The 25,010-nt window shown below is 38.2% G+C and overlaps 3 protein-coding genes across 3 annotated transcripts; 2 read left to right on the forward strand and 1 right to left on the reverse strand.

Moving 5' to 3' along the window:
• Positions 1-2,769: 2,769 nt before the first annotated feature.
• On the reverse strand, positions 2,770-14,042 carry LOC135598435 (uncharacterized). Its single transcript, XM_065092217.1, has 6 exons — positions 12,636-14,042; positions 10,124-10,264; positions 8,262-10,017; positions 6,563-6,789; positions 4,705-5,654; positions 2,770-4,048 (listed from the first exon to the last, which is right to left on the reverse strand). Exons 1-6 carry the CDS (start codon positions 13,914-13,916, stop codon positions 2,875-2,877), a joined length of 5,529 nt encoding a protein of 1,842 aa, XP_064948289.1. The 5' UTR covers positions 13,917-14,042; the 3' UTR covers positions 2,770-2,874.
• A 2,211-nt stretch (positions 14,043-16,253) lies between these two features.
• LOC135598437 (monothiol glutaredoxin-S9-like) lies at positions 16,254-18,685 on the forward strand. The gene has a single exon (XM_065092219.1). The coding sequence runs from the start codon at positions 16,254-16,256 to the stop codon at positions 16,761-16,763; it is 510 nt and encodes a 169-aa protein (XP_064948291.1). The 3' UTR covers positions 16,764-18,685.
• Positions 18,319-23,197, forward strand: LOC135598436 (pentatricopeptide repeat-containing protein At4g02750-like). The gene is made up of 3 exons (XM_065092218.1): positions 18,319-18,458; positions 19,340-20,815; positions 21,567-23,197. The coding sequence occupies exons 1-3, from the start codon at positions 18,414-18,416 to the stop codon at positions 22,371-22,373; spliced, it is 2,328 nt and encodes a 775-aa protein (XP_064948290.1). The 5' UTR covers positions 18,319-18,413; the 3' UTR covers positions 22,374-23,197.
• Positions 23,198-25,010: the final 1,813 nt, after the last annotated feature.

The raw sequence follows: 25,010 nt of genomic DNA on the forward strand, positions 1-25,010 counted from the left end.
TTTCAGTTGCTGGATTGTTTAGCAATTAGTATTATATACCTTTTTCCTTGCTCCAGCTCTAATGATAGAGAAGGCTCTAACTAGGGAAAACAGGTCTTTCACAAGTACTACTAAAATATGCACATAGATTATATTCTATGTTGAATCCAACCAAGAATTCAGAAAACCTCTTTCAAGCTTCAACAATCATTGGTAGTATAGTAGCATCTTTGCTACAGTTCATCTTTAACATTTTGATAATAATTGAATTCAAGCTGAAAACAGGTCTTTTCCAAGTACTTAAATATGCACGTAGATTATATTCTATGTTAAATCCAACCAAGAATTTGGAAAACCTCTTTTAAGTTTCAACAATCATTAGTAATATAGCAGCATCTTTGCTACAGTTCATCTTAACATTTTGTAATAATTGAATTCAATCCATGATCCTTTCACACCATTATAGTACTGAAATGCAGATAAAGAATATTATGTTGTGGCATGAAAGTTGCCCTCCCTCTTCCTCTACCTTCCTCGCCGACCTCGCCGGTAGCCCCCTCCACCAAGGTTGATGATAGGGACGATGGAGACGATGACCGGAGGGAAGGGGGCTCACGTGCCCTCGCCTGCAGCCCCTCTGCCAAGGTGACAGCGAGGATGACAGTAGCGGGGCAGGGACGACAGGAGGTGGGGGTGGGAATAATGGGGCGAAGATGGGGGCAGTGGGGCGGACGCATAGGTGGCCAAGGGCCTGGGTGGAGGCATAGGCATAGATGACCAGGGGCGAAGGCGGTGATCGATAATGTGAAGGCAAAGGCAAAATCATCTTTTAGGGAAAAAAGGACATTCTATGAGAATTTTTGAAAAAGGGAGCACTATCTGGGAATTTCTCCAAATAAGGGGTTTTTTCGAGAAATTACCCTATGAAGTTCTCCAGTGAACAGTTGATGCATGATTTCTTTAAAGGTTGAATCAGAAGTGGTTTGGGTTGAATAGGACATGAGAAAGAAAGATTTTTGGGGTAATGAAGAAACAATCAAAAGCTTTTGGCCATCTATGAGATAGGCATTGATACCATGTAGAAAGAAACTCTTCTTCACTCATTTGACTATAAGAAGGTTACAAAATTTATAGAGCACATTTGCATAAATGGGGACACTAACTCATACAATTTCAGGAGACTAATCTTGTCAAAATCGAAAAAGTTATTCCCACAATAAGGATACTAAAAAAAGAAAAATCATAAAAAAAAAATATAAATTAGGAATATGTTTACAAGGAAATAAACAAAATAGAAAGTATTTTAAAATCAGTCAACAACATCCAATAACTCACTTAAAATCTAAGAGTTATGTATGAGCTTCTTAGAAGTTATAAAGAAGCACAATTGAAGTACTGAACTGTATGACTTGCATGACTTAACTCATATTAAAGTCTCGCTATTTTGCTAATAGCGGATCTTGCTGTCATAGTCTATGATCTAAGTGGTCAGGTTCAAGTTGCAAAACTAACCTCTTTGCTTGCAGGCAAGAGCTATGTACATTGACCATTCCCAAATCCCATGTCCAAGGGAACCTTGTGCACTTTGACACCCCATTAAGCTAGTCATCTCAACCTAAATGAGACACCTGAACTTGGAATTTTCATGATATGAAGCTAGAAACTACCCCTACATGAAATCAGAACCACAAGATCAGGGCTATATGAAGTACTCTCTGTAAGTTTCAAAGACTTGCTGGCATCTAAAGATTAACCAACCAGCAGAAGCCCCCCCCTTGCGAAGCCATGAATATGGAAATTGCAATATTGAACATCCTCAAAGCACTTAATTTCATATTTCAACAGCATCCTATGGAAATTGAGGAAGCCACAAAAGACCAGAAAAAAAAGGAAAACATATATTTAATAACTCATTTGAACATAATCACTTGAAAAATGCAGCTAATGACCACAATAAACCACAAATAAAAGAATCACATGTAATAATACTCCAGAATAGGCCAAGCAAGCATTCACTGGCAATAGAAGTGTCATAAACAGCCAAAATGGATTTTTGTTCTTTAAGAAAGATATCTAATGCAGCAAGTAAATTGTGAAATATAACTAGCATTGCAACCTCATATAAGTGTTTTTTCATCATATTATTAATCTCCAAGCCTAATTTTCATATGTGACCACCTGCTGAAGTCTAAACCAAGAAAGCTCTATCGGAGATCCCAGTAGAATTCTATAGCCTGCTGCTAACCCATGTTAAACCTTTTAACAAATTATAATAAATATGGAAAAATGCATTATGAAAGTCTTTTTCGTAAACATAAAAGGACAGAAGCTGGATAGAAGCATTTAAACTCAGAAACCTGGGAATTCATGACATAAGAGAAATGACAAGCATGACATAATCAGTGCAATCATCTCATCTTAGTAGAGTGCAAGGAACAAAGTAGCTAGTGTTTTAAGCATACCTGCAGTTCATGACCTGGTCTAATTGCAATGTTGTATAATCTGGTGTTCCACAAAATTTCTGCAGAACAGTAAGCATTTTACTGTCGTCCAGCATGGACATAAATGATTATAGCAAGCATTATGGAAGTGTCTATGTTTGTATTATGTTGATGAGCAGGTTGCGAGCAATCGAAAAAGTTCGTCATATTCTTGGATCTCCACCTCATAATCCAATTTTTGAAAAAGATAGTGTTTGAAAGATCTCGAAAAAGGATACATCGCTATCCATACCTAAATGTTTTCAAAGAATTAATTCCATATAAAAAATAACAAACCACGATGTTCCTGTAAAGGGTCAAGCAGGATTTGAACGGAGAAAATTTGTGCATCTGTGCAGTTACATTGATGCAGGAGAAACAGAGAATTGATTTCAATCAACACAACTGCATGATATCAATCCAAATGTTGCTTATTCAGTAAAATCATTTGTACTATGGAAGAAAGGCATAGCTTATCAAATCTACAATGGAGGGCGGCTCCTATTTGGGGATCTGCAGGCATCAATACACCATCTTTAAGAAAAAACTTCAAAACTGGTGCAAGGGAATCACTCTCATAATCAGTTGTCCCAGTCTCATTCTTGTTTCTTAAGTGGTAAACACATTCTGCAGGTACACTTTCAACTTCAGAAGAAGAGCAATGGCCAGGTACCTTCTGAAGTTGTTTATCACTGTGTTTCTCACAGGCACAATGTTCAGACTGCATTCTGACATATTGTTCTCTTCCAAAGCTTTCTTCATTACCATGACTACTTGGAGAACAAAAGCATTGCCTAATTGTTGCTACGATATTCAAGGAACATGAAGCAAGAATATCATGAATATCATCAATCCTTGAACAATGACCACAAGACCTCCAGGAATCAGAGAGAATCCCGCGAACCAACACAAACAAAGTTTGCAGGCAGCGGCAACAACAGCAGTAAAGACACGAAATACCAGAAACAGTTGAAAGACTGCTACTACTTCCATGTGCGAAGTTAGTTGCTGTAGCCAGTTCATCAGTAACAAACCCAGCATTGTTCGAAGAAAGAACATTTACCGAATCATTGCAAGGATTTGAAAATCTTGTGGAGTAAGAGGTTGTATCCTTCACTACGCTGTCATCATTATAGATATTAGTCACTGAAGGAAGATTGCTTTCTGTCTTTTCCAAGCCACTAGATTGATCCTTGGTTTCTGGACTTTTCACAATTGGACTCTCAAATCTGCTCATTCCGTTTCCACTTGGTAGTGCACCTGCAGCTTCAGAACTTTGATATAATCCAGATGGACAAGGAGCAGATGGGAAAAGCTCACCTTTTTCTAAGACACAAACATCAGAAGTAGACACTGACTGAGATGCCAGTCCTTGGATCAAATTATTGTCTTCACCATCATTCACAAATTCATCAGGATTTCCTCTGGCTAACATGTCTTGAAGTTCATTGCAGCCCTTTTCAGGAACAATTGGCACACTTGATCTATTTCCAAGAATGTAGTTTTCATTAAGGCCAATATCCATTGCTGCATCCCCTAAAATTGTTGGCTTAGCATTTGGTGCTGTTCTATGACTCTCCGCTGGTAAACTGTAAGAGAAGAGAAAATAAAAGAGGAGGAAAAAGAACAGAGAAATGAAGCTCATCCTACAGATGAAACCCAAAACTTAAACTGCTTAACAGTTTTATAATACAGAAGCTCAAGAGAAAGAGAAGATAGAAGTTTTATTACAGTTTTATAATTAAATAACAAACTCAAGGGAAGATAGAACTTCTGGAGGTAGCCAAGTACAGCTTAAAGTATTAATAACTAAGGAAGCAAGTTCTCTGGTACCCAATAGTAGAATTAAGAAAAATATATCACAAGAATCTGGATACGAAACATAGTTATGAAACCATATAATAGAAACAGATACAACTTTAGGGCCAGATCAAATATGACAGCATGAAGATACCACAGTTATTTCAATATCTTAAGCTTGGAGATTATCAACTCAGTATCTTATATTATACAGAATAACTAAGAGATAGATGAAGACAATAAGGAATCCCCCAAATGAGTGTACCAGTGCATACCACCTAATACATGCTCTGGCCCCTGATTCAGCATAGAATGACCTTCTATAATAATGATTACCAAAATGAAGACAGATAGTTGGGACAGGCATGAAATTGGCATCCAATTACGAGGGTACTGAAGATTAAATAGAATGCTAGACTGGAGACCTCAGTGACAAAAAAATTACCTGCGGAACGTGTAAGCCCAACTATTAACAACATCCTCAAGGTAAGCCACCTGTGAGAGAATACGAAGGTAACGGAATGTGTCTTTCCTGCCTGAAATCCTAGCACGAATCTGTCCAACTAAGAGCTCTAAAACCTTTCTAACCTCAAATGACACTTCTCTGACTGATGTGTAAATACCACGGTAAGCCAATAAGCCTACTGCTATTAAGCCTCTTACTGTACCAGAGAGTTCCCTATCTTTAGGATTGCTATTTACTCCAGTAACTACTTTTTCAGGTGAGCTGCAAGTATTCATCACACAAGAATTAAATGGCCAACGCTTCCAAGGACCATTTACATCTGCACAAGGTCCTTCTTTCAGTTTTGAGGTTACCCAACAAAGCTCTGCAAAATGAGGGCTTCGTAAAATTTGGTAGCCAAATGTTGCAATTGACAACACGGAACCACCCTTCACGCCTTTATGAAGAGTTTTTGGAATCGAATCTTGATGACTATGGTGCTGATTGCCAATTTCGTCATGACCTCTTAAAGTAGATGGCAGGGGCCACACCTGATCGCCAGCTACATGTTGCTGATCTTGGTCTCCAACTCCTGAAGCTTTCTGATTAGGATCCATTTGCTTGTTAGTGACTAAAGTTGCTTGTCTCTCACAGTGTGTTTGAGGTTCTGAATGAGCTTCCATGGTTTGAAAGGTTTCATTCACATCATGAGAATTGACCAAATGAGTATGGTGATGAATCAACTGAATATAATGCTGAACCAAATCCTCTGATAATTTTGCAGCACATGAACTAATTAGCAGATCATGGTTAAATTTTCCATCTACATCAACTGAGAATCGTGGTACAGTGTGCTCGAGAGGAATTGAACCAGCATCATCTGGCACATAATTTGTGAAGAATTTCTTTATTCCAACTGGAAGACTATGAATTTGCATTTCACAAGTGGCCTGTTGAATAAAGACCATAGATTACAAAAGATGGAGTATAGTTTTACAAAGGAAAACAAGCACAAAGAGAGAGCTATAGCGAATATACTGGTTAGCCACACTTTTGCATCTTAAACCATCTTCACGAAACAAGCATGGCATTGATGAAAAATATTAATATATCTACTGAGAAGGGACCTTCTTAAACAATTGCAGAAACCATAAACTTCAGAATATGTAAAATGCTATATAAGACAAACGAAAATTGCAGCCCAAAAAATTCATCAATTAGATACAAATATGAATTATATTGAAGATTTGAAGTCATTAACAATTATTTCTCCTTTTAAAAACCAAGATGAGATGTACAACTTACATCAACTAGTGACTAAGCAGAGGCTATCCAGCCTAGCTACTGATTAATATGATCCAAAATACACATTGTCATTCAGAATACACTAAAGAATTTCATATAAGACAAAGATCTTATCTGTCACTGACTTTATCATGTTGAGAAATAAAACGAAGTCAGCATTTGTAATTGGCAAGTAGAAAATAAAAAGCCTTAAACAGCAGCAGTCTACCATAAGTTCACATTATAAATGAGTTTTAAAAAGTTAGTGCTTATATTTCAGATATATAAAGAAAAGATCACAAGCAATAATGGAACAATTATTCTGATGAATAAAGAGAACTATGGGTCTGAAGCCCATCAAAAATAGATACTATAAAGAACCTCGAAGAGAAAAAACATTAAGTTGCTTGAATGTAGGAAGATTTAATACCTTTATAGAAACAGAGAGACAACAAATAGGTTTTTTTAAGAAAATAAGCTAAGATACAAAAGCCTTGAAAGGCTCTAAAATTTGAACAACTAAAGAAAAACAATTCAGACTAAGTAAGCAACTTACACCATATCTCAATCTTACCATAATGATTAAAGATGCAGGTGCTGTCACAGAATCCACCTGCTCAACAAAAAGATTCCAAGCTTCTGAAGCAATTCTTATCACGTCATTTACCACAGACACAGCGGATAATTTGCAGGTCTCTGGGCCAGAATCATTATACTCGGGCTCCTTCCTGAGAGTTTCAATTGCCCACAGATCAATCCTAGGCATATAGATCATGCATCTTCCTCTCTTCATGCATTTCACTGTTCAAGAATATATGTCAGTTAATTGGAGTTCAAAAATTGGTTGGTGAGGAATCACAAGATCAGTAGATAAATACAACACACGCACTACAACAACAAAAACAAAATCATAAGTCCCACCTATTGGGTTGGCTACATGGATCTTTTACTGCCATTGAGATCTATAAAAAATCATATGTTTAGAGTACTTAGATCTTTATTTATAGCTTAGAGTACTTATATCTTTTGTCGTCATTAAGTTTAGAATACTTAGATCTTTATTTATAGTTTCTATTATAGTTTTTTATATCTTCCTCTATCTCTCCTCATACCATCAATATTAATCATTTCATCTCTTCTGACTATCACATCCGAAGGACTTCTAAGCACATGCCCATACTATTTTAAATAATTTTCTCTCATCTTATCCTCCATTGAAGCGATACCTAGTTGTTCACGAATAAAAATATATTTTGTCTCATCTTTCCTATTAAACTCCACACATCCATCTCAGCATTCTCATCTCGGCAGCACAAACTTTTTATATATGTTGTTTTTTAACTGTCCAACACTCTGATCCATAAAACATTATTGGTCTCACAACTATCTTATTGGTCAATCCAACTTAACTATATTCTTCTGTCTATTCCTAGAATTACTAAAATTATATATCATATATTTAGTTTTAATCCTACTTAATCTAAAACATTTAGTTTCTAAGAATTACCTCCACAACTCAAGTTTATAATAAATCCCACTTAGGCTCTCATCAACTAAGACAATATCATCAAATACAACACACACACTATCAATAGAAAAAGAAAGGCATGTCAAATGTAATATGGGAGATCATGAGCTGAAAGAGGGCTCCATTACAAAAACAGTGTATATTCAAATTTCAAATGCAAATTATAGTGCACAAAAGCACCAGAGAACATCCACTATGCAAGAGTTATGTTATAAATTAATTATCTACCAAGATATGGACAGGGTGAACATGGAGGATATGGAATAAAAGGTAAATGATGCTACATAATTGTTAAGACCGGGCCATGGGATTCTAATATGATACTCCAGTGTGGGTATCCCCAATGCAATAAGCAGGTATAGGATATTGCAGCAGGTCCACAAGCATTCCATGTGCAAAAGCATGGTGGTAAAAAATTTAAAAATAACAAATGTGGAAACACCTTTCAACCTGGTGTGGAAGCCAGATCTCCATGAAACAGAAGCAGGTATCAAATGATAGTTAGTAGATTCTTGCTAAAGTTTGGTTAATGTGTTGCATGCAGAACTTAAGCAATTAAAATGCAATTTGAAAAGAACAGATCAACAAAACAAAAGACATTGCTTAACCAAAATAAGCAAGAAGTTCACATGTTATCCTGTTCTGAACGACCTCAGAAATGGATAATGTCCATCCCTATGCCTTTCAAGCTAAGCACCTCTACCAACTTTAATTTTATAACAAAAAAAGAAAATAAAAAACATACAGAGTATCTGTGTCAATCCATGAATGATATCTCCATGTCCTTCCTGTGACATGGTCGCCAAATTAACCTTCTGAATTTCTAAATGGCCTGAGAAGCCATGAAGGAGACAGCTGGCTAGATGTTGCTGGCCAGACCTGGGTGTTCCAGCAATTAAAGCTCGGAACCCTGATGATTGTCCTAATTCAACAAGCTTTATTTTTGACTTACTAGGATCAGAAAATTCAGACAGTTTCGATCTATATGAATCAAACTTTTCAAAGTCAAAATTGACATCATCCAGCATATAAGAATGATCATATCCTGATCTAGCAGTTACAAGGCCATAGTGACAAAGAGTTCTCTCTATCTCATTTGCAACAGATGGTTGGTTAATCAAAGAATCAAAATGAGACCACCAAAAGCCAATGTGAAGTCTTTTCTGTTCAAGTGCTGCAGTAATGACACTCTTAAGAGACTCTGATGCCTTCAGAATTGCAGGAGGTAACCAGAGCCGTTCATCAATGTAAAACGAAATCAGGAGTTTTGACAGTGGCTTGAGAAGACATGGAATGAGATGAGAGTGAAGAGGTGAAGTGACTACATCATTTGCTGCCATTCCTGCTTCTCTACGTGAACACGGGGGAGGAGCAGCTGCAAGAGCTGTCAACCAGTCCCTTTCCTCAACCATAAACAAAGGCAGGGAAGGAAGTTTACCGCCACCAAACCCTTTTTCAGCAGAAGATAACAGTGCTTGCAGTGCACAATTCCTCTTCAAGGCATTCATTGCTGCTTGGGTACAAAGTGCCTGCAGATCAGCTCCAGCATAACCAGCGGTTTGGTTTGCAATCCATGAAAGAAGAGGTCCAGATACAGGATTCGACCAACTCTTTGTGTGAAGTGATAAAATAGCAGATCTATCCTTCAGTTTGGGAAGCGGGAAGTATATTTCCCGGTCAAATCTACCTGGTCTCCTCAGAGCAGGATCAACAGCATCCGGACGATTAGTAGCACCTATTACAATCACTGAACCTCGAGATTTTAAACCATCAAGCAAGGAGAGTAAAGTAGATACAACCGAATTATGTGTTTGATCTTGATGCCTAGAGCGGCATGGGGCTAAACCATCAATCTCATCAAAAAAGATTATAGAAGGCTGACATCTCTCTGCTACCTGAAAAAGAAGTCTTAATTGTCTCTCTGCATCACCAACATACTTTCCCAAACAATCAGCACCCTTGCGAGCAAAGTAAGCAATTCTTTTATCCCCACGAGAGCATGCACCAATCAATGCTCTCACAACCAGCGTTTTACCAGTACCAGGGTAACCATGCAATAGAACACCCCTAGGAGGTGTAAGGCCCAAACTATTGAAGATTTCAGGATACAAAAGAGGTAATATCACTACTTCTTTCAAGCAATTGATGACATCTTGCAGACCAGCAACAGACTCCCAGCCTTGAAAATTTTTTTCATTTTCAGAACCCCCAATATATATAGGTGCAATTCTTAAGAGATCTCTATGAAGCCTCTTGCCTTCTCGCTTCAAAAACTCTTCATCTTCTCCGCAGTTCTCTAACCATTTCTCTTCAGCTTCTAAGTCCTTTCTCCATGCATCATGTGAAAGTTTTCTCATTTCTAGCTTTAGCTTCTTAGTTTTCATTTTCTTAACTTGTTGAGCATATTCAGCTCCTTGAGGTTGGAATAGATGCCTATGATCATAGCATGCTATGAGAAACTTGCGATGATCAAATACACAACCATCTGCCCGACTGCAAGGCTGCAAAAAGAAAAAATGACATAAATAGAAAACTGGAGGAGCATAAATAAAATATAGGGGGGTTGAAGACTAAAAAATTATCCTATATAAAGGGAATGACTGTAACCAGATGATAAGTTTTAGGGCATCGATCAACACGGCAACCAATGGTTGCTCCAGGTCTCCCACAGCGACTGCACTTTAATGCTTTTCCCCTACATAGTGCAGCTCTAACATTTTTCAGGCAGCCCAAGCCAGCAAAATAAACCTGGAATAACAACCATGAATATAGTAAAAATAAGGATGCTATTTATGACAAGATCATCATGAAGATCTACATAGAAGCAAATGAATGAAGCATCTGGAACTACCAGGATATTGGCTCTTCTGGTATTAGGATATATATTCATATAAATATGCAGTATCCCATAATTCAAACAAGAAAAAAAGGCAGATTCATGAAAATATCAGGGAAACATTGTCAGATATCAAATATGCTAATACATGAAGGAAATTACCAGAAAACCTAGTGCACGAGGCTCCTGCCAATATGAGGTCTAGGTGAGCTCAATGTATGCAGCCTTAGAAGTTATTTCCAAGACATGAAGAAAATTATGGAAACATGAAATGATTGCATCCCATATGCCACTATATCACAATAATAGTCTTCATTTCTCCAAGGCATGCCATCAACCTACAAGCCGGACCTGCAGATGATGATCCTAAATTTTTTTTAACTTAACATACATTGAAGCCTGGTGGGGGAACGAAAAGAAATAATTTCATAATGCCAAATCTCCAGATTAAAAGCACTAATTCTGCAGTGCTGCTGATGGTCCATTGCACCTAAAGTTGGGTACCCAGATAGATAACTTTTCACATAATTTCTGATGTCAAAACATTTCAACAAAAGAAACCAGAAGTATTCAAGAATAACATCAATAAGAAACTCAGACATCAAATTAAAATCGTCAAATATAAAGAACCATCAAATTATATTAGATAGGCACAGTCCCTATAGGCCATAAAAAGGAAAGAAGGAAGCATATTAAAGAAACAAAATCTGAAGGACACGAAAAAATGAAATCCCTGTTCCTTGGTCTAAAACAGTTGCAAATACATCAACCTTTATTATCAATCATTTTCATATTTTATTTTCAGCATAAATACCTAGGAAATCCTTCCACATGGCCGATGTCTGCAAATTGATCATACAAATCAAATATTTTACAAATGATTGGACATGAAAAAAAAACTAAATGCAGGCCTTGATTTAAGTTGAAAAAATCATTCTACGTTTATCTTTACTTGAACATCTTTGACTGAAAAGAAACTGAAGTTGGCTCTGAACAAAAGATAAAGTTCAGAAAGGTTCACTTGAGCCAATCACTTACTCTCAAAAGGAAGATTGAGCTCATCATCTGTTGAATTAATGGTCACAGGACAAACCAATCCTAAAATCCAAATAGGAGAAGAAATAAATAAAAATTATTCTTAAATTGTTGCTCTCTAAAAGTAAGGCAGTGTATTGTGCATGTAAACTGCTGTCATGCTCCAGAATAATTTTAAGTGCATTTTAATTAAAGATAACTGTAAACTCCTGAAGTCAATTTTGAAAATACTACAATATTGGTGTGGTTAGCAAATGAAAGCAAGCATAGCATGGAAGACATATGGATCCTATCCATACTAGCACCCTCTATGGCTGAAATGAAAACCTTTGGAGCTGAATCAAGTCAGAAATTCTAAAGTTTTATGGTAAGATAAATACAGAAAGGTTCATGTATGAGACTATAGTCTCCTATAGTTTAAGAAAGACATCAACATGTAGAATATTAAACAAAATATACTTGCTACCAAAATTCCAGAGGTGCTTCCTCTTAATATTATATGCAAGAAATGAACATGTCATCACATACAAAGACACAAAAAGACCAATGAAATGAGGGTAGCATTCCGTCAATTATTAACTTCTTAAAAAATGTGGAATTTTATAAAGATTCAAAGAAGATACATATTTTATACTACAAACTTACACGAAGAACAGGGTTGTTTGACTCTAGAAAGGCCCAACGACCGAAAAAGTATACGAAATGAGATGGTGGAAAGCAGCACAATGTTGATAAACATTGTGCTTTCAGTTAGGAAAGTACTTCCTAACTGAAGACAAATTAAGAAAAAGCGAGCAAACAAACAGAAATTGCAAGATTTCTCTAAATTGTGTAAGGCCCACAATGTTCCTAAATAAAAAGAAGTGGACAACTAAATTACAAGCCTAGCTAAATCCAGACATGAAAGATAAGAGAAAGCCTCAAGACCATGTCAGCATTAGCTACAAGCTACCTGAGTTTTGACCTAGATTAGTTCACCCCTGGAACAAACACTAGCATAAAAAAAAAAACCATTAACAGTCTAATACTCATCCCTAGTCATTTGTCTAACTGAGCAGAATCAGAATCTTAGACTGAGTTGTTGTTATTGGAAACTAGAAGTGTTTGACAAATGGATCAATAAAACAAATAAATTAGACTTTATAATAAGGACAACATAAATCTGGTAATTAAGAAACAACTATGTCAACAATCGCCAATTAAATTACAAAATAATAAAAGGAACAATAGCTTGACACATGCAATTACCTCTGGACTCCAAACAGCACAATGTTGATGAACCCAAATACGAGGAATGCCAAACCGATCATTAATGGGACCCAAGAGCCTCCCAAGCCATCCAGGCTCATCACCAAACCCATCCCATACGTCATAGTTTGGTTCCTCCGAAGCTGAAGATCCTTCATAAGCCTCATTATCACTCCCTGATGACTCATGAACAAGTCTCTTAGGTGGCCTTCCATCAGTCCCACCCCCGCACAGCCCACACCTCCGGCCCTCCTTAACATGCTTCCTTGCAATCTTATCATCAAAAATGGGTGGCTTCGGTTTATCTTCCTTTAAGATGTCTTCACTCTTTACAGGTTTGTCATCAACATGTTCACTTAATGAGGTAGCTAAACAATTACCAGGATCAACATCGTCCAGCTGCAGATTTGGGATTGCAGTTCCTTCTTCGGACTGCTTGAGATCTTCTTTATCAGCCACATCTGTACGGTCTGCATTTTCTTTACTCTCCTCGGATGGTAAAGAAGCCACAATTTCCTGGTTTGGTTCACTAAATACTGGCGAATCTGTGACAATTTTAAGTTCCTCTCCATGAGAGGCTTTGTCACGACTATCTTCATGATCATTTGAAGACAAAACCTCACCTTGATATCCAGTTTCTTCAGCGATCACACTGACTTCGTCGCCAAAACCCCTTCTTCTGCCCCTCCTACTGGATCGAATTGCCTGTGAACTAAGTACACTCCCACTTGTCACTGGCTTCGCTGACTCCTTTTCTTTCCTCATAGCGACGTCTTCAAAAGAGCGTGATTTTCCCTTTCTTTTTCCAACCCTAGATCGCAGTCGTGACCTCCAATCTTCTGCTTCCTCTTCCGACATTTTAATTTCTTGAGTAGGAGAACCATCTTTTTCCTGCAACGAAACCGGATTTCCCTCTTCTAGATCATCTCCATCATCCCTTCTCTTCCGCCTCTTCTTCTTCCTCCTGCGACCACCACCAACACCAGAGCCGGACCGTATTGGGGAATCCCGGAGCCTACGCTTCTTCCTCCGGCGCGCGGGGGCAGGGGACGAGTCGAGGAAGGCCGGGGCCCGGCGGACGCGGGAGCTGCGGCGGATGAGGGCGCGGTCGTCGCCGGGCGATTGCGGACCCGCGGGGGTAGCAGGGCCAGGAGCGTCGCAAATTGAGTCCAGCCTCTTCTGCTTCTTCTTGGCGCGGGATCCCTTCGACCGGCCCCTCCGCCGTTTACCCCCGCGGATCAGCGAAGAGCCCGGTGCGGCCGCGTGCTGAGACAACGGCATCGAGAGAAGAGCTGCGCGAGGCAGAGAGAAAACGGAGAGATTAGCTTTCTATTGTCGCAGCGAAGACGACGAGGGTTTCCTTGTTCTCCAGTGGGTCGCTCGCCACATAAAGCTTCGAGAAAGGAAATGTGATTAGACCCGAGTGCTCTGAAACAGAAAACATAAATTCATTAACACTTATTTTTTATTCTTGTTTCTAAAAACACTTTTTGGTAGTGGTGACAAATGTTAGGATAAATTTATACCGATTCCAAAAATTTCGGATCTCCGAAAAAAATTAATAAACAATGAATTATATAAAACAAAGCTGCCAATTTTATCTGCTTAGAGGTGCTGACAAATAAAACAAAAAAGATACAGCCGATATATACATATATCTCATTAAATTAAGTGATTCTAATCTCTTTAAATTTAAGGTCACCACATATATATATGGCTGATCTCCGGAAATTGATTTTAGATTTATATTATAATAGTAATATTTCGAGAATTATCTCATTTATATTTTAATAGTGATGATCATAATTACTAATGATTAACTTTAGTTTTGTTTTATGAATGTTAACGAGATGGATGCTTTTGGTGGCCGATAGTAATTGTAGGAATATATATATTATATTATAACTAAACACCAACAACAAAAAAAAAAAAGACAGAAAATAAGCCAACAAGCATTTCTTTATATTCGAAATGCTTTTTCCGTAGTAAAAAAGCTCTCTCCTTCTTTATTCCTGACAGATTGTTATAACTTTATTTGGGTTTGAAACATGTTAGTTAATAATTCATCTGAGTTTGAGATCAAAAATGATAATAATATATTCAAAATAACTATATTTTATAAAAATTTATTTTTAATTCACCATATTTCATCAGATTAAAAAAAAACAGCTTCGACAAAATTTCCTTCTTCAACAAAAATCAATTTCACAATATTATGTAAATTCATTGATATAGACTTTTTTTCACAGTTCATTGATATAGACTTCATTCGCTCTTCATCGATATCTTATGTCACGACGATATTATAGCTTAATTTTTTTATGAAATTGGTATTCTGAAATCCTATCCTAACTTGAGAATTATATGACAATCATAATTTTTTATTTATTTAATTAACAATTTAATAATCACATAAAATTAATGAGTCTTTATGTAAATTCGCTTATTCGCTTATAAACATAAAAGATTAAAAGATAACTCATCATATAACTTTGAGCAATCAATGTTCACTCAAATCTTTTGTTATGATATTTTGTTTATATTAAAGTTAAATTTGATAACTAAACATATTGTATGGGTCATCTCATATCTAAGTATGTAATTTATCCCGCATGAATATCAAATTAGGAAAATTTATGAAAGATTCCGACACCCAATGTATAATAAGACTTCTGTAATATATACGATAAAATTATAAGGACTCTAATTATATATAATTAGAAGGACTCTAATTATATACGATAAAAGATAATTTGAATTGAAACTAATACAGATAAACATGATTGATAATATGAGTGACAATATATTATCGTCTAAGCACTAACATGGTGTCAACATGAGGTAAATCATTAACATGTCAACTTATCTATATTAGTTATATAATGAAATTTTATTAAATATCGAAACTAACCTATTTTTAGACGCAAGACGAGGGTTTTTTTTTTTATGGGTGATAAACCCAAAAGAAAATGAATATTTAACACTCCAATCATTGCTCTATCCAAAGAAAGACTGAATAACTGGTTTTAGGGATTTAATTTTAATTACAAATGTTCACAGACTAAAAAACAATATTTGGTGCTGTATACAATAATGATCCAATTTTTTATAAATACAAGGATCGAAATGGAAAAAAGGCAATTCAAATAATAGCATGAATGGGTTTGCTGTTGGAAATCACAGATAATGCATGAAATCAGCAGTGACATCCACATCTCATTGTCCTACCGTCGTTACCGTGCGACAGATAGCGCCGAGAGGAATGACGCCACGTCGCATGAGACGTGGTTGTCGCTCGATCGCAGGCTATATCCGTGGGCCCCGCACCAGTTAGGCTCACGCCTGACGTCACGAGCATCGCGTAGGCGGGGCTGACGCCAGGCCGCCGTCATCCACGATCCGCAAGGACACGTGTGCGACTCGCGTCAGGGAGAACCCAAGCCCGTGATGAACGAGCAGGAGAAACAGAGCGCGCCTCCCTAACTGCCGACGACTTGTGGGAAGAAGAAGCTTCTTCTGACGTCATCGCCCCCTGCACTATATAACCGTATCCGCCTCCCTTCTCTGATTTCTGTGTACTTTCTCTCAAATTCTCTCCTTAATTTGCCCCAGGTTAGGATGCCGAAAGCGACCCGGTGCCGATCGGCGCGGACGCGATTCCCCTCGCCGGCGAGCAACAGGGACCGTGCGGCCGTCGGCGGCGGACAGGACGGCTTGCTCACACCCTCCTCTTCCCGGTCTTCGTCGTCGTCGTCCACCTCCTCCCCCTTTCTCGGTGGTGAAGGCGACGGGGCAATGAAGCAGATGGTGGCGGAGAACCCGGTGGTGGTGGTGGCGCAGAGGGGGTGCTGCATATGCCACGCGGCGAGGCGCCTCTTGCTGGGGCTCGGGGTCAACCCTGCGGTGTGCGAGGTCGGCGAGGAGGCCGCGGCCGCGGGGGAGGCGACGGCTCTGGTCGAGGCTGCGGCCGAGATCGAGGCCCTCGGGGGGCATCGCCGGCCGCCGGCGATGCTCCCGGTGGTGTTCGTCGGGGGCAGGTTGCTGGGGGGCCTGGATCGCCTCGTCGCCGTCCACATCACCGGCGAGCTCGTCCCCATCTTGAAAGAAGCCGGTGCTCTCTGGCTCTAATTTCTTTTTCTCTTATATATATATATATTTATATATAAATATAATTTCGTTGCATCAAAAATGAAGATCTACATATTTGAAATTTCATGGTCCCTTCGATTGGTTTTACAAGTAATCATGCTCGTATATAAACTGTTTTAACAACACAGTATGATGGCATTCCGTTATTGCATATATCTTCCGTTCTCACGGCCTCGAAATCAATTCGGCTACTGAACTTTCAAATTGAGATCTTGAAATTAACAGAATTACAATTTCAGGGGAAGGTGAGACTTGATCTCACCAGCTTTCATTGGCCGCACTCGATCAAATCGAAGGCAACACCTCACCTACTTCCATTGGCTTTGTGAGTGGGACTTTGACCAAACCAGAAAGCATGCTCACGTCATGATGATAAGTTTGAGAATCTATCAACTTTCCTATGCTATTGGATGATTCACTTATTTACATTTTTTTCGTCATGATGGTATGATTTATTCTCATTCGATCGCATCATTAAGCTTGACTTTTTTTTTAGCACCAATTCAACTTAAGATTTAAGTTTATAGGTTATGGGTCAAATAATAATATAAATTAAAGCTTTTATTCATTAGTGATATTAGATTATCCTCTCAGTCCATATCTTTTCATCTTATACACATTAACAATCATAAAGATTACCCCCCCACATCTGAAAGGTCATATTCCCTGCTCAAATCAATCCAACACAGATACACTGCATGACAAAGACATTCCTTTTCTAAAGGGATATTTAGATTTGTCTGGGAGCATCCTTTATATTATGGATTCTAATTTTGCAGCCTTTTGTGGACATTTGACAGGTCTGAGGACTGCTAACTTTGGACCTCACTAGCCCAGATTTATCCCCAAAAAAACAAATATGGTTTTCTTTTTGCAAAGAAAATATATCTATATTAATTATGAATCAGTCTACAATATTTTTAATATATAATCAATTATTCCTTTGCAGTAGAATACAGAGCCATCTAATCCCAAGCATTTACTATTTAATTTTAATAAAACTGAAGAAAAAGCTAATTGTAACAACAACTTTGTGACATACAACTCTTAAGATGCCTCTTCTTATTAAAATTAGTGACTAATGCAATCTTAATCGTATTGTATTGATATGATTGATAAGATCTAGACGACACAAATATACTAAGAATCAAAATTTTCAGCTCTTAGAGATAAATATTTTGATAAATCATCGCAAGATTATAAAGTTAAATTTTATCTTCATCATTTATCTTTTTCTATAAAAAATTATAAAAACCTTGTAAATAGTAATGTTAAAAAAAATATTCCTAGTGGTTTTTTCATTACCAATCAATTTAGTGCACACTTTGAATTATTAGTAATTTAAAAATCATGTACTCTTAGACTCACATTAAATTTTTGCAGGACATAATAATATCCCAAGCAATCAAGTGCATTAACATAAACATCATTTAGTGATCTAATTAGGACTTAGAAACCGATGGCTCTTGGTTGCCAACCATGTCTATCTCTCGTCTTTTAGCTATTTTCTCTTGTACTTTGTTTTTTTTGTTTTCAGCTTGATCCGAGAAAAAGATTCCCTACTCATTCCAGACCTTCTACGATTGAAGAGCAAGAACTTAATTAAACGAGGGGCCGATCTCTCAAAGCATGATTGCCACTGGATTAAGATCTTCATTATCAATTATCACTTTGGTAATCACTGTTTCAATAGGTTTTTCCTATTCTGTAATATTATTGGTGACACAAATGATTTGTGTCCTGTTGACGCACTTGAGGGGGCCAATTTGATGCAGAATGTTCGTGCAGAACAAAAGATATTTTCATCCTCAAGTCTTGAATGTAATAGCTTCGATTTGTGGACTTGCATTAGGAAGATGCATGATAAAGGATTGGGAATGACATATTGTACTTGGCGTCGATGGTAGCAAAGCTATGCGGATGATGGAAGGGCTCAAATAAGCCCAACTCCACACCCTACATCATATTAGAGTTTATTTAGACTCCCTTCAACTCATTAACTCAATCAACAACACCATTTGGGAGATATGTATGTACAATCATACTAGACATTCAACCAGTTGCATCCTAGCTCAATAATTTTTTTCTTTTACATATTTGGATAGATATCTTAATCTTACAAATCATGAGCCCCCAATTTTGATGATTATTATATTTCACATAGTGATGACTAATTTAATGTAATATTTTTATTTTTAAAAATAAAATATTCCTTTACCTGTTAAAACACACTACATATATAGTTGTCGGTAACTGCTGCATAGGGTAAAAAAGTAGTATATTTTCCCTTTCTTTTTGGGTGGTCAAGTTATTATGCTGCATTTTTCTTATGTCAATTCAATTTCTTGTTATCGATCATATATATATATATATATATATATATATATATATATATATATATAATTTCAACTGTCACAATTCTTTAGTGTTGATGGAATCATGGAATATATTAATACATTTAATAAAAAAATAAACCTAAGGAAACCTGTCATTTAGCTTAAAGCAACGCCAATTTTCGCAAACACCCTTATCGAACTATGTTTCCCCGCTGCAAGGACTTCACCCGCCGCTTCCACGCGGCCGTTGCCGCCTCCAACCCACCCTCCGTCTTGAACCCAACCAAGCGTCGCCGGACTACCAAGCGCGGCAAGAACCCGCCTCCTCTGGCGTTCGACCCCGAGGTTGTGCGATGGAACAAGGCCATCACCGCCCACATGCGCCACGGCCGAATGGCCGCCGCCGCCGCCATCTTCCGCCGCATGCCCCGATGCAACACTGTCTCATGGAACGCCATGCTCTCCGGATACCTCTCCAACGGCTGCTTCTCCCTCGCCCTCCGCCTGTTCGACGCCATTCCCGACCCGGGTCTTGTGTCCTTCAACACTATGATCCACGGCTATGTCCTCAACCGCGACCTTGCCTCCGCCCGCCGCCTCTTCGACCAAATGCCCGTGAAGGACACCGTCACTTGGAACACCATGATCTCCGCTTACGCCCAGAGCGGGCTCGTCGAGGAGGCTCGCGAGATCTTCGACCGCACGCCCCACAAGAATGCCATCTCTTGGAACGGCATCCTTGCTGCCTACGTGCAGAACGGACGCCTGGAGTTGGCGCGGCGGCTCTTTGACTCGAATTCTGACTGGGAGACCGTATCTTGGAATGCGATGATCGCTGGTTATGTGCAAAGGAGGAGTCTTGCCGAAGCCCTGCAGCTCTTTGATCGGATGCCGGAGAGGGACATCGTTTCGTGGAACACCTTAATCTCGGGTTATGCCCAGAATGGGGATATGTCTGTAGCAACGAGGCTTTTTGACGAATCTCCTTCTCGGGATGTCTTCACTTGGACTGCCATGGTTTCTGGGTATGCACAGAATGGGATGCTGGAAGACGCAAGGAGGGTGTTTGACGAGATGCCAGAGAGGAACTCAATTTCATGGAATGCCATGATTGCAGCATACGTGCAGTGCCAGAAGATGGATCAGGCAAAGGAGCTGTTCGATGTGATGCCTTGTAGGAATGTCAACTCTTGGAACTCGATGATTACTGGGTATGCTCAGGCTGGGATGGTCGAACGGGCAAGGTGGATCTTTGATACAATGCCACAAAGGGATTCAGTCTCATGGGCTGCCATGATTGCTGGTTATTCTCACGAGGGGTCCAGTGAGGAAGCTCTGCAGCTGTTCATAGAGATGGGTAGGTATGGTGAGAGAATAAATAGGTCGTCATTTACATGTGTGTTGAGCACATGTGCTGACATTTCGATGTTGGAGTGTGGCAAACAAGTGCATGGGAGGCTTGTTAAGGCTGGATATCGAATGGGCTGCTTTGTTGGAAATGCCCTCCTTGCAATGTATTGCAAATGTGGGAGCATAGATGAGGCCTACGAGGCATTTGAGGAGATGACAGAGAAGGATGTGGTTTCATGGAACACTATGATTGCTGGTTATGCTCGACATGGGTATGGAAAGGAGGCATTAAAAGTCTTCAATTTGATGAGAATGACAGATACAAGACCAGATGATGTGACCATGGTAAGTGGTTTTGTGGTTAATATACTGCAGGCTCTTTTGCACTATACCAGTAGAGTTACCTATTTTGCCTGGCTGACACGAGCCAAAACCCTAAACTAACTAGTCACTGAAAACAGGAATTAGAGATCATGAAAGGAAAGTAATGTACTTGATGATGCAAGGATGAATCATCTGATCAAATAAAAGATATTAAAATGTAGTGGACATCACCAGTAATAGTAGTATTAAATCAAACTATGATAATAGATGAAGTCAACATACAGTTACCATATAACTTTAATTGTCTTAATCTTTTTTGTCTAGGAACCACATGAGTAGTAAGCATCAACTGCTGGCTATTTGAAGATCCTTTTCCATTTCTTACTCAGTTCTTTTTTCATACTTGATATTAGCTGTAGATGACTATATTATTATTGCTACTATTATTTTTGCAGCTGTACCTATGCAGCCATCTTATTCTTTCTTTTAGTATATGTTAAACCTTCTGAATCACTAGTCGCCTTATAACAGTAGTATATCCAATATACAAATTACATTTGCCTTTTTGGAATTGTCTGATTGTAAAAGATTCATTTGTGTTGAAAATTTTTATCTTACAAAGTTTAATTTTAATGCACAATCTTCCATTTCGCTCACTAGATCTTGAGGTGCATTCTGTTGGTATGTAACTGGGCTTCTTATCAAGCACACATTTTCTGTGCTGAAATGACCTCCCTAAGTTTCATATTCTCATCCATCTTCAACTTTTCAGGTCGGAGTCTTATCTGCATGTAGTCATGCTGGATTGGTGGATAAAGGCATCGATTACTTTTATACTATGCAGAGAGATTTTGGTGTAACAGCAAAGGCAGAACACTATACTTGCATGATAGATCTTCTTGGCAGAGCTGGACGTCTAGATGATGCTCAGGCTCTTATGAAGGACATGCCATTTGAACCAGATGCAACTATGTGGGGTGCATTATTGGGTGCAAGCAGGATTCATAGGAACACTGAACTGGGAGAGAAGGCAGCAAAAAGGATCTTTGAGATGGAACCTGATAATGCTGGAATGTACGTACTTCTTTCAAATATATATGCAACATCTGGTAAATGGGCTAATGTCAATAAGATGAGAGTGATGATGCGGGAAAGGGGTGTCAAAAAGGTACCTGGTTTTAGTTGGATTGAGGCAAACAATAAAGTGCATACATTTTCTGTTGGGGACATGCTGCACCCTGAGAAGGATAAGATATATGCTTTTCTTGAGGAATTGAATATGAAAATGAAAAAGGAAGGCTATGTTTCAGCTACAGAAATGGTTTTGCATGACGTGGAAGAGGAAGAGAAAGAACACATGCTCAAATATCATAGTGAAAAGCTAGCAGTTGCATTTGGTATTTTAAATGTGCCATCCGGAAGGCCAATTCGAGTAATCAAGAACCTTAGAGTATGTGAAGACTGTCACAATGCTGTTAAGTTCATATCTGTGATCGAGAATAGATTGATCATTTTGCGAGATTCTAACCGTTTTCACCATTTTAGTGGTGGCTCATGTTCATGTGGGGATTACTGGTGACATGTATAAGGTGTTTCAATGAAGACTAGAGTATTTTTGCTGGTGTTTCAACATATAAGGTGTTTCAAGAGAAAACTGTAAGAAAGTTCCTGGCTGTACATGAAAACTAGAAAATTTTCACTGGCAGGTGTTTCAATAAGCTGGAAAGACGAGTTTAACATGGACAAGTTGTTTGAAAAGGAAGGCTAAATTGTAGCATGTATAAGGGGAATAACCAGGTTTGTTACAAATTTATGTGCCCATAAATTATGGATACAGTGCCTTTTCTTTTCAACAGTAATGGCTGCACTTTCTTCTATCGGTGGAGTATGATTGCTCATACACTGAACCAACAGAACTGAGCAGCTATTATGTGATCATCAATCTTGATATCCCAGCCAAAAGGATACCTGTCAACAGAAAAAAGTTCAACATCAACCTGTTACCAATTTTGAAGATCAAAGATAGATGAAATGATCCAGAAGGATCCTCGCACGCGAACGCCATCCAGTATATGCACGACAACTGAAGGCAACATATTATATTATACTTAGAGCTGCCCATCACACTTAAATGGGATTTCAACTACAGTTTGGTAGATCCAAGAAAAAGAGAACGGTCAGTTGAATGCATAGAACTTCTAAAGCCACACTTCATAGAGATCCATCAGTGTAATAGTATTGTTGAATAATCATCAATACAAGAAATCAATGTGGAAGGATACCAGCAAGTAGGTAGTTCTTCTTTCTTCTAGATTTGGAATCCAATCCAGTGAAACATGTAAAATTTATATGCAATCTTGTGATACAGAATACATCATCTTGGATAGTTAATTATTTCTTTCATCTATAATTGTTATTTCACTTTTGTGAAACCTATAGAATTGCTTTGTAACTTTGTGAAACAGAATACATCACCTCGGAAAGATTGTTCTTTTTTTCGTCTAGAATTGCTATTAACTTTTGTGGAAACATGTAGCATTGCATAGGTCTTTCTTTCATCCTCGACATTGTGGTGATCCTGATCTCAACCGAGGTCTTTTTTCATATCAAGGAGGAGCTACTAAGAGAGCCACACTAGACGGGATAAAATAAAAAACTATAGATTTCATTGAGACCATAAGCATGATACCAAATATTGTTATGATCTTAAAGTGCAAATCAAGGGGTGAGGTCACCTTAACAAGTATTTTTGCGACAGATAAAGTAGGAGCTATCCCTATGTCTTGAGGGGTCAATTAACAGGTAGATCAACGTAATCATCGGTAGTCCCATGTTGGAACAAACGATTCATCTATTAGAAAAGGAGTAATCAAAGGAGTAATGATGATGATGATGCATTGATCATCTCTATTTAGATCCTTAATGAACTTATCAAAGGAGTAATGATTGATATAGGTAGTTCCACCGATATACCTTTTTTTTTTTTATGTCTATCAAAAAATGGGTTTTGACATCTTCTACTTTGACTAATATCATGGGTGACTCTATCTCCTTGGGATGACTAACTAACTTATATGTGATATTTGGCTTGTCTCGTTAAAAAAGTATCAAATTAAAATTTTTGATGGTTAATATATTTTCGGCCTACATAGCCATTACAAGAAGGTCGAATCTGATCATACTCCAAACTATAGTCTCAACTTATTGTATATTGATGAAGTTATATACTAGACCCAAAGGTGAAGAGCAACTCAAGAGAGTTTTAGTGGTGCTACTTAACCTCTACCTCTCTTCGAGAAGGTTAGCCTTATTCAACAATTGGATCTCAAGACGAATCCCAACTACACTCCTTGTATATTGAGGTAAATAAGTTGGCCGAGATCATGCTTGACTAGAATCAACCTGGCCGTCCAATAAAGATTGATTTGGTGCTACAATAAAGGCCGAGCTTATCAACTTCGTGTGGATGTATTTTCAAATTTTCGTATAGTCACTTGGAGATATGATAGGGATTGACTTGATACATTAGAAAACATAAGTTTACACTAGATCGATAAAGAGCAATGGAGGAGATAGATAAGTTGTTAGAGGCATGGTTCAAACGGTGGAGTTTAATATCCAAAATGACTTGCATGCATTACAATAGTTAAAAAAATATAATGAAAAATAGAGAATGTACTTTGGTTAAGGACTCTCTTACCTCGTATGAACTCTTGACCCTTAGGAATACTTTCTTTGGGTATAAGGAAATCAAAATATCCCAAATCGATGAACTCCAACAATATCAAAAGATCCTCTCGGATGATGGATAAAATATTCAAGATACAAATCATACATGATATGAAAGCTTGTCTGATGATAAAATATAAGGTAACCGACTCTCATATGATCGACTTAATCAAACCTTCAAATCTATAAGACAATTTTTGATGCTTTTAAACCGTATAGAGTATGCATTTATGAAAAAATAACTCGATTTTGTCATTTATTAGAGAATCGAATCAAACCATTCAGAAAATGAAACGACTGATAAAGGAAGCTTTAAAGGTAAACCGAAAGAATCACAACATTGCTCCGTTCTAATGGGCTGTGTCCTACTTAACTCATCCGAAGATCCGGATCCGCTATTGGATGTCAATCGGGTCCTATCGCACCCGAATTCGACCTGACTCATTGCCCAAACTTGATTCTGGTAAAGACCGGTCCGGATCCGCTG

Source organism: Musa acuminata, chromosome BXJ2-1, assembly GCF_036884655.1.
Source record: "Musa acuminata AAA Group cultivar baxijiao chromosome BXJ2-1, Cavendish_Baxijiao_AAA, whole genome shotgun sequence".
NCBI lineage: Eukaryota > Viridiplantae > Streptophyta > Magnoliopsida > Zingiberales > Musaceae > Musa > Musa acuminata.

Coding starts and splice junctions, on each gene's coding strand:
- LOC135598435 (XM_065092217.1), bottom strand. CDS start 13,916: ATGCCGTTGTCTCAGCACGCGGCCGCACCGGGCTCTTCGCTGATCCGC. Junction 6,790..8,261: donor TGGATTGACACAGATACTCT/GTATGTTTTTTA, acceptor ATTCTTGAACAG/TGAAATGCATGAAGAGAGGA. Junction 4,049..4,704: donor TGGGCTTACACGTTCCGCAG/GTAATTTTTTTG, acceptor CTTCTCTTACAG/TTTACCAGCGGAGAGTCATA.
- LOC135598437 (XM_065092219.1), top strand. CDS start 16,254: ATGCCGAAAGCGACCCGGTGCCGATCGGCGCGGACGCGATTCCCCTCG.
- LOC135598436 (XM_065092218.1), top strand. CDS start 18,414: ATGATTGCCACTGGATTAAGATCTTCATTATCAATTATCACTTTG. Junction 18,459..19,339: donor CATTATCAATTATCACTTTG/GTAATCACTGTT, acceptor CCCCGCTGCAAG/GACTTCACCCGCCGCTTCCA. Junction 20,816..21,566: donor GACCAGATGATGTGACCATG/GTAAGTGGTTTT, acceptor TCAACTTTTCAG/GTCGGAGTCTTATCTGCATG.